This window comes from Littorina saxatilis, linkage group LG8 (assembly GCF_037325665.1).
Source record: "Littorina saxatilis isolate snail1 linkage group LG8, US_GU_Lsax_2.0, whole genome shotgun sequence".
NCBI lineage: Eukaryota > Metazoa > Mollusca > Gastropoda > Littorinimorpha > Littorinidae > Littorina > Littorina saxatilis.
The window spans coordinates 42,743,406-42,753,405 of record NC_090252.1 but is presented as its reverse complement, the minus strand read 5'-3'; the positions used below and the strand labels follow the sequence as shown (position 1 = coordinate 42,753,405).

Here is a 10,000-nt window from a genome sequence, read left to right as displayed (position 1 = left end):
CGTGCCCACTACCCTTTTCTCCAAAATGAATATCAATGCAACTACACACACAATTGAACAATTGCAAGGACAGCTGTAACTTCCTGTCTCCTACTCTGCAGGGAAACAAATACATTTACAATGAACCGACCCCAAGCAACACTCTCCATGTATTTTCACAAAGCCAACATCTGATACATAATAATAATGATACTAATAACTGGACATTGTATGTGCCTAATCTATGGCTCTAGGCCCTGTACAACATAACACATACAGACTAGAACAATTAAATGCACAACCTACATACAACAATTAACCATACGGACACAAATCACTATTCACATAATTATATGCTATACACACATTTCCTCACTTGACTCACTCTCTTGACTGTGCTCGGGGGCCACAAAGTGTAGGTGACTGTGAACACCTGATAGTGCTCGGTGGCATCCATCGGTCTGCGCTGTTCTTGGATTGTAAGTTAGTCGTGCGGAGCTGCAACATCTTCCAACTGCAGACAGAAAGAATGAAAGAGAGAAAAATATAAAGAAACAAAGAAAGAAAGGAAGACAAAAAGACAATTAAGAGAACGAAACAGACACGGATAAGAAAAGAAAGTAGAGATGTAATCAAACAAATAATTGTTGCCATGTCCACCACCATCATCAGAAAGAAGAAGAAGAAGAAGAAGAAGGAGATTAACAACAACAACAACAACACCAACAACAACACCAACAACAACACCAACAACAACACCAACAACAACACCAACAACAACAACAGCAACAACAACAACAACAACTCATACTACTACTACTACTACTTCTAATACCAATACTACTATTAACAATTATACTACTACTGCTATATTACATCAGCAAAGGAAAGAGGAATTTGGGATGAACGACAGCACCACGACCATCACCGCCACAATCAGTAAAAAATGACAACCACAACGACAACATTCATCACTACTACTACGACTGCTACTACTACTACTACTACTACTACTACTACTGTCTACTACTACTACTACCAACATCACTACTATAACTATCATTGCTACTACATGAAACAATATCACTAATAGTCTACATCGTCTTACCTTTCCTCTGGCAGAGAACCACAGAGACCACAACAACAGCCAGGAGAAAGACGCCTCCACCAACTCCGATAGTGATCACTGTCTGTGTTGACAGTATTGAGTCCTCCTTTTCTTCCTCCTTTGAAGTATGGGTAGCGGGTGTTTCTGTGTGAAGACAATGACGACACAAAAAAATGAGAAATTAACATAAACATTTTTGGAAACAGAGACAGAATTATTACATTTGTAAAGAATATACAACAATAAGTGTCATGTACCACTGTTAGTCAATGGTACAGTCAGAGATGCCCGTACCATTACAAAATGACATTCTTTTTGAATGTGTTATTCCATTTTTGGACATAATTAAAAACAAAATCGAAACCAAAACAGAACCTTTCTTGACGAAATAGCTTATGGTCGTATATATAAACAGAACAATGAAAACATAACAGCATCGAGGCTCTGAAAAGAAACGTGTGAAGTTCGTCCGTACATTCTTTCACTACTTCAGAACGAATCAGAACAACAATTATATAACTGCCCCCGCCTAACTCCACCCTTCCCCACCCATCCCCTCCCCCCTCCACTCACCGCCCTTACCCAGACCTCTCCCCAGAGTTTTAACTGTTTGCTTTATTGTTTCTTATTTGTTTCACAAGTTATTTTGCTTGTTTATTTGTTCGTCATGTTTATCCTGTATCATGAATGCGTATTAGATGCAAACATAGGTGGGAAAAAAGGTAACCTTAAACCTCTATCTTTGTAAAATGCATTCATCATAATCATCATCATCATCAGCATCAGCATCATCATCAGCATCATCAGCATCATCATCATCATCATCATCATCATCATCATCATCATCGTCATCATCGTCATCATCATCATCGTCATCGTCGTCGTCGTCGTCGTCATCATCGTTGTTGTCGTTGGTGTTGTCGTTGTCGACTTCATCGTCTCCTTCGTCTTAATCATTGTCTTCATCGTCGTCGTCGTCGTCATCGTTATCATCGTCATTAAAATGAAAGAGAACAACATTTGACTCACCAGGAATCTCTATTTCAACCAACTGATGCAACGTTTTCCTATTCGTCAGTCCAGCAGTCAGCTCCCACATCTCTCCATCCGGGTCCTTTAGTTGCCGCGTGACATAATATTCTCGCTTCTTTAAATCGTACCTACATCCTGGTGAACTAGATGGAGTCTTATTTAAATGCAGAACCTGGCAGAACAAAATGTTTCCCGATTGATGTTTCACCGACACTTTCAGCGACTTGATGTTGTTTTCATATGCAGTCTTAGTTATGGACAATTTCAAAGTGACGTTCAAACGTTCTCTGACGATGATGTCGTAGTGAACAACTGAAAAGAAAACAAGTCGCGTAAGGCGAAATTACTACATGTAGTCAAACTGTCGAATTCACGGAATGAAACTGAACGCACTGTATTTTTTTTCACCAAGACAGTACAGCTTCGTCAATCCCCGCGAGAAGGAAATCGCTCACCTCCCACTTCAGTGCAAAACGCAGTGATTGCACACGCCAGAATAGCGCGGTAGCGTATTGTGCTAAGCAGGAAAGTGCGTTTTTCTGTATTCGTGTTAACTTTCTGAGCTTGTTTTGAATACAACCTATCATATCTATATGTTGTTGGAATTAGGAAACGATAAAGAATAAGATGAAATCATTTTTGGATCGATTTCTTAGATTTTAATCGTAAAACTAATTAATCTATTTTCGTTAATTGTGATCACATTTTAAGAATAAACATGACATATGTATACATGTTTAGATTCAGAATGTCATGAAGAATACGATGCAATCAATTTTAAATCTGTTTGCGAAAAATCGATTTTAATGACAACTTTAATGAGCAAACTCATTAATTATTTTGTAAGCCTCCAAGCTGAAATGCAATACCAAAGTCCGGGCGTCGTCGAAGATTACTTGACCAAAATTTCACCCAATTTGATTTTAAAATGAGAGCGTTACAGAGCCGCCTCAACTTTCACGAAAAGCCGGATATGACGTCATCAAAGACATTTATCAAAAACATGAAAAAAAATATCTGGGGATATCATACCCAGGAACTCCCATGTAAAATTTCATGAAGATCGGTCTAGTAGTTTTCTCTAAATCGCTCTACACACACACACACACATACACACATACACACACACACACACACACACACATACGCCACACCCTCGTCTCGATTCCCCCCTCTACGTTAAAACATTTAGTCAAAACTTGACTAAATGTAACAAAACGAGAATCAATGGTGATTTCCTACCAGATTAACCTGCGTTATATACAAATAACATGAACATGAGAGAGAGAGAGAGAGAGAGAGAGAGAGAGAGAGAGAGAGAGAGAGAGAGAGAGAGAGAGAGAGAGAGAGAGAGAGAGAGAGAGAGAGAGAGAGAGAGAGAGAGAGAGAGAGAGAGAGAGAGAGAGAGAGAGAGAGAGAGAAATCTAGTCCACGTCAGTGTGATCAATTGGTGAATAAAAAGTACAGCCGCAGACAGAGTAATAAACCAGACTTAACTTAACGATCGCAACCCAACTGGATTATGAATTTGAACAAAATAATTAAAAAAAGCTATTCATTTTAGAGACAGTGCTCAACATCAACACTACAACTCAATGTCAGGATACATTGTTCAAACTGTGTATACACAAACATAATCGATTACACAGCTCAGTAAACAGTAACGCTGTAATTATACAGTGTGAAGCATGTAATGCAACAATTAAAACACGGTAATGCGATCTCTTACTCTGCTTTCAACTTTATCGCAAATGTACGTAAGTACTTACATGCACCAGAGCAATACCAGCGTTGGATCGTGACCAAGACCACGAGGGAGGAGAGCAACGTCTTAAGAAACATCTTCTTTGTCGTGAAAGGAACACCAGTTCACACATATTTCTTGTCATATATACAGGCAAACGTTCGAATGCTTGTTTTAATCATAAATGGGCGGACAAGGAAATATCTGTTGATCGCGCAGTCCTATTGCCTGCCATGTGTGTGTGTGTGTGTGTGTGTGTGTGTGTGTGTGTGTGTGTGTGTGTGTGTGTGGGTGTGTGTGTGTGTGGGTGGGTGGGTGTGTGTGTGTGTTTGTGTGTGTGTGTGTGGTGTGTGTGTGTGTGTGCGTGTGTGTGGGGGTGTGTGAGTGTGTGTGTGTGTGTTTATGTGTGTCTCTGTGTCCCTGTGTATGTGTGTCTGTCTCTGTCTCTGTCTCTGTCTCTATATCGGCATATGTATATGTCTGTCTCTCTCTCTCTCTCTCTCTCTCTCTCTCTCTCTCTCTCTCTCTCTCTCTGTCTCTCTCTCTCTCTCTCTCTCTCTCTCTCTCTCTCTCTCTCTCTCTCTCTCTCTCTCTCTCTCTCTCTCTCTCTCTCTCTGCCTGTCAGGCTCTGTCACTGTCTGTCTCTGTTTGCACGATGTGGTTGCCAACGGTTTTGTGTTCGGGAAGGTTAGGTGATTCAGAAATTAACGTTGCAATAACTTCCGCACAAGGCCTCGCATTGTTTTTGGAGTAGACAAGCGGCGACAAAATCCAGACTTGTAGTGTTTAACTTGTTTTTTTACAGTTAAAGCCATATGTACTCGATGACTATACACGCTAATTGCTTTACCAACAGCTGGAGACAGACTAAATTAAGTTCCCTGCAAAATATTGTGGTCTAGGACCCCTTAAATGTTGAGATATTTGAATTTTCATTTTGATATGGATCGTCCTATTTATAGATTTGGCAACACATGTAACGTTGATGCAAGGGAGAGAACACCGCGGCTTTGTTGACATCCTCACTTTTTCAGAGGCTAGAACAAGCTGTAATGCATGTATTATGGTCCGCGCATGGTGACGTATCGTCATTATATGGTCTTATGGTGCGTTTGACATCGATTGTGGGCAAACTACACTTTGTAAACACGGGAGTGCGTTAGTATGCCTTTAACATTCTTCGCAAACAACTCTTTCAATGTCAGTAATGATGAAAAAGTGTTGTATGTTGAAGCCGAGTATAAAATGAAATCAAATCTGCAAGTTATTGTGGTGAACATGTTGTCTTTTTACGTTTAGTCAAGTTATGACTATATGTTTTAACATTGACGGGAAATCGAGATGAGGGTAGTGGTGTATGTGTGTGTGTGTGTGTGTGTGTGTGTGTGTGTGGGGGGGTGTGTGTTTGTGTGTGCGTGCGTGTGTGTGTGTGTGTGTGTGTGTGTGTGTGTGTGTGTGTGTGTGTGTGTGTGTGCGTGCGTGCGTGTGTGTGTGTGTGTGTGTGTGTGTGTGTGTGTGTGTGTGTGTGTGTGTGTGTGTGTGTATGTAAGTATGTATACAGTGATTCCGAGAAAACTACTGGACCGATCTTCCTTAAACTTCACATGAGAGTTCCGCAGACGATGTTTTCATGTTTTGATAAATGCCTTTGATGACGTTATTTCCGGCTTTTTGTGAAAGTTGAGGCCGCACTGTTACGCCCTCATGTTTCAACCAAATTGGTTGACATTTTGGTCAGTTAATCTTTGACGAAGTCCAGACTATGGAATTGCATTGCAACTTGGAAGCTTAAAGATTAGATAATTAATGTGCTCATTAAAGTTGTCATTCAAATCGATTTTTCGCAAACAGATTTAACATTTATCACATCGCATTGTTCATCAAATTATCAATCTGAATATATATACATATATCATGTTACTCTTAATATGTGATCACAATTAACGAAAATAGGTTAATTAGCACAACAATAAAAACAATTTTAAATCGACCCAAAAGTAATTTCCTATAGATATTATGTGTTGCATTTAAAACAAGTTCAGAGAGTGTAAAAGAATATCAAAACAAGTCGCGTAAGGCGAAATAACAACATTTAGTCAAGCTGTCTAACTCACATAATAAAACTGAACGCACTGCATTTTTTCACCAAGACCGCATACTCGTAGTTTCGTCAGTCCACCACTCGTGGCAAAGGCAGTGAAATTGACAAGCCAGAATAGTGCGGTAATGGTCGCGCGAAGTAGGATAACACACTTTTCTGTATCTCTATTCTTTTTAGCGTACTGAGTTTGTTTCTAATCCAAACATATCATATCTATATGTTTTTGGAATCAGGGACCGTCAAGGAATAAGATGAAATTGTTTCTGAATCGATTTCGGGCAATTAATTTTAATCATAATTTTCATATTTTTAATTTTCAGAGCTTGTTTGTAATCCAAATATAACATATGTAAATGTTTTTGGAATCAAAATATGACGAAGAATAAGATGAAATTGTTTTTTGATCGTTTAAACAAAACAAAAATGTAATGACAAGTTTCCGATACCACAACCCTCGTCTCGATTCCCCCTCTATGTTAAAACATTTAGTCAAAACTTGACTAAATGTAAAAACGCGCTTTCCTGCTTACTGCAATACGCTATTGCGCTATTTTGGCTTGTCAATTCCACTTCGTGTCACACATGAAGAGTGAGTGATTTTCTTGCCGCGGGGATTGACGAAGCTGTTTGTGAAGAAGAAAAACAAGTCGCGTAAGGCGAAAATACAATATTTAGTCAAGTAGCTGTCGAACTCACAGAATGAAACTGAACGCAATGACATTTTTCAGCAAGACCGTATACTCGTAGCATCGTCAGTCCACCGCTCATGGCAAAGGCAGTGAAATTGACAAGAAGAGCGGGGTAGTAGTTGCGCTAAGAAGGATAGCACGCTTTTCTGTACCTCTCTTTGTTTTAACTTTCTGAGCGTGTTTTTAATCCAATAATATCATATCTATATGTTTTTGGAATCAGGAACCGACAAGGAATAAGATGAAAGTGTTTTTAAAATGATTTGGACAATTTAATTTTGATAATAAGTTTTATATATTTAATTTTCAGAGCTTGTTTTTAATCCGAATATAACATATTTATATGTTTTTGGAATCAGCAAATGATGGAGAATAAGATAAACGTAAATTTGGATCGTTTTATAATTTTTTTTTTTTTTTACAATTTTCAGATTTTTAATGACCAAAGTCTTTAATTAATTTTTAAGCCACCAAGCTGAAATGCAATACCGGATCCCGGGCTTCGTCGAAGATTACTTGACCAAAATTTCAACCAATTTGGTTGAAAAATGAGGGCGTGACAGTGCCGCCTAAACTTTCACGAAAAGCCGGATATGACGTCATCAAAGACATTTATCAAAAAAATGAAAAAAAACGTTTGGGGATTTCATACCCAGGAACTCTCATGTCAAATTTCATAAAGATCGGTCCAGTAGTTTAGTCTGAATCGCTCTACACACACACACACACACACACGCACACACGCACACACGCACACACGCACATACACCACGACCCTCGTTTCGATTCCCCCTCGATGTTAAAATATTTAGTCAAAACTTGACTAAATATAAAAATGCAGTGCGTTTAGTTTCATTCCGTGAGATTGACTAAATGTTGTAATTTCGCTTTACGCGAGTTGTTAATATTACAACTACATAATAGTTATGTTTGTGTATAATATGTGTGTGGCAACGTGTACAATTAAGTTGTAGTGTGTTTGTGTGTGTATGTGTGTGTGTGTGTGTGTGTGTGTGTGTGTGTGTGTGTGTGTGTGTGTGTGTGTGTATGTGTGTGTGTGTGTCTGTATGTGTATGTGTATGTGTGTGTGTCTGTGTATTTGCGCGCGTGTGCGTGTGTGTGTGTGTGTTTGTGTGTGTGTGTGTGTGAGCAGAAACGAGGGTTTTGATTCGCAGTGTGCCATAAAGCTGGAGCGTTCGATATGGGAAGGACCTTCCCAAGAGAGAGAGAGAGAGAGAGAGAGAGAGAGAGAGAGAGAGAGAGAGAGAGAGAGAGAGAGAGAGAGAGAGAGAGAGAGAGAGAGAGAGAGAGAGAGAGAGAGAGAGAGAGAGAGAGAGAGAGACTTATCCGTATCAGGACGGCACTTTTCACATCCATCACGCGCTCAAGTGACAGGGAAATGGTGCGTCAGAGATACATTGTTTTGAAAAAACAAAAATGGTCTGCCAAAGACAGGGCCGGACCCAGGGGGGGGGGGGGGGGGGGGGTTCCAGGGGTTCCGGAACCCCATCCCTGGAAAAAGCATGTACCTTGCTTTGAGTGTTTTTTTTTTTTACTAGTTTTAGTACCAAAACAATGCTGCTAGCTCTTAACCCTCAAAACAAGGCCCAGAATGCACCAGATTGCACAGATTTTAACCGTTTTTCAAAAATGTTCCGGGGGAGCATGCCCCCGGACCCCCCTAGTTCGCGCGCCTGCTTTGCAGGCGCGCGCTTGTGGCTTCGCCATTTCGCTGATTTGCCCCCCCCCCCCCCCCTAAAAAAAAAAGGAGGAACCCCCCCCCCCCCCCCCTTACAACTCATTTGGTCCGGCCCTGCAAAGACGATATTGCCAAATTGAATCCTCTTTATGTATAAGCGGATAACCTTGCGAATTGCGAGCGCTGTCGTATTGCTTTACCAAGAGATCGCCGCGAGCACTCAACCAGCAAATTAGCTTGCACGCCCGCACCAATTTGAGCACACACACACACACACACACACACACACACACACACACACACACACACACACACTATACACAAACACACACACTATGCACAAACACACACACACACCTTCCTCGCACTATTTAGACAACATTTTGTCCCTCGCACTCTTTTTACAACATTTCGCGCATTCATTGTTGAGTAAGATCTCCCCACGTACACTCTGTTGGGTCATCTCAGTTTTAACAATCAAGCTTTGAATAGAATGTCTTTACAACAACGAGAAAGAAGAAAGATTACACTTAAACAACAGGAAACATAAACGATTAAGCGAGAACTGTACTAAAGTGTTTTCTTTATGTGTTTAAGTTGTTTCACAAAGGAGGATACAGAGTGCGGTGGTTGTGAAAACATGCACCAGGATGACGTCATCAGCACTGACGTTGTTTCACGTTTGCCTTCTTCTTTCTTCTCAGTATAGTGCCTCGTTAAATGCACCAATGAACGCGACTCGCCAGGACTCGAACCTCGACCTCCTGAACGTGTCTACAGAGCTCAATGTCACTACAGCTGACACAGCTCACGATCAGCTAGACATAGCTGCATTGATGGCTGCATATTATTTATTCGTGTACGTCATCAATTCTCTCGCTGGTTTTGGTATATGTGGGAACTTGATGAACTTGTTTGTGTGGAGTGCAGAGTCGGCTTTCAATCCTACAACCTTCTTCATCAAGGTGCTGTCGGCGACTGACATAGTCCTGCTTGTCAATTATTTCATCTGTGTTTTCCTTTCCTGGTTCACCACTGTGCCTAGTTTTTTTTACCTCCTCACTGAGTACACCATTTCCGTCTGTGTTCACACGACACTAGCTGTGGTGACAACACGATGGCTGGCTGTGTACAAACCGACACAAATGAAAACCCTACTGACGAAACGTCGTGTATTTGTTACATATTCGCTCATGCTACTCTGGTGTTTTCTGTCTGGTCTACCGTACTTAATCATCGTAAAGTACTGTACAGACTATACCATCATAATGGCTACCATTTACACGACGGTAGCTGTGTGCAATGCTCTCCCCGTGGTGGTGCTGGTGTGCCTCAACGTCAGCCTGGTGTACAAGCTGCGCAGGCACAGAAACAACTTCAGTCTCCGCCAGCACAACACGAGAGCAAGTGTGACGCACTCGTCGAGGTTCTACCGCCTGCTGCTCGCCGTCGTCTGTCTCAGCGTCACCACCACCGTCACCTATCCCGTGTGTGGTATGATTGCTGTCTTAATCTTCAAGAAAACGCCGGAGTGGTGTCCCGTTGAGTACGCTATGCTCGGCCGAGTAGTCGCGATACTGCTTTACATTTTCAATTCTTCAGTCAACGTGGTCTACTATCTGCTCTTTGTTTCCCATTTTCGTGAGCT

At 41.0% G+C, this 10,000-nt stretch overlaps 1 protein-coding gene across 2 annotated transcripts in view; it reads right to left on the bottom strand.

Moving 5' to 3' along the window:
* The window catches only part of LOC138973600 (uncharacterized), a 4,618-nt gene extending 540 nt beyond the window's left edge, over nt 1–4,078 (bottom strand). Inside the window, exons 1-4 of one of the 2 annotated variants that reach the window (XM_070346311.1) lie at nt 3,889–4,078; nt 2,117–2,431; nt 1,088–1,231; nt 356–493 (exon numbers count right to left, since the gene is read on the bottom strand). In XM_070346311.1, coding sequence (XP_070202412.1) covers nt 356–493; nt 1,088–1,231; nt 2,117–2,431; nt 3,889–3,961 — 670 coding nt within the window. In that variant the 5' untranslated portion in view covers nt 3,962–4,078. The remainder of the gene's footprint in view (nt 1–355; nt 494–1,087; nt 1,232–2,116; nt 2,432–3,888) is intronic. The other variant, XM_070346312.1, reaches the window with a different exon arrangement.
* Between the last annotated feature and the right edge of the window lie 5,922 nt (nt 4,079–10,000).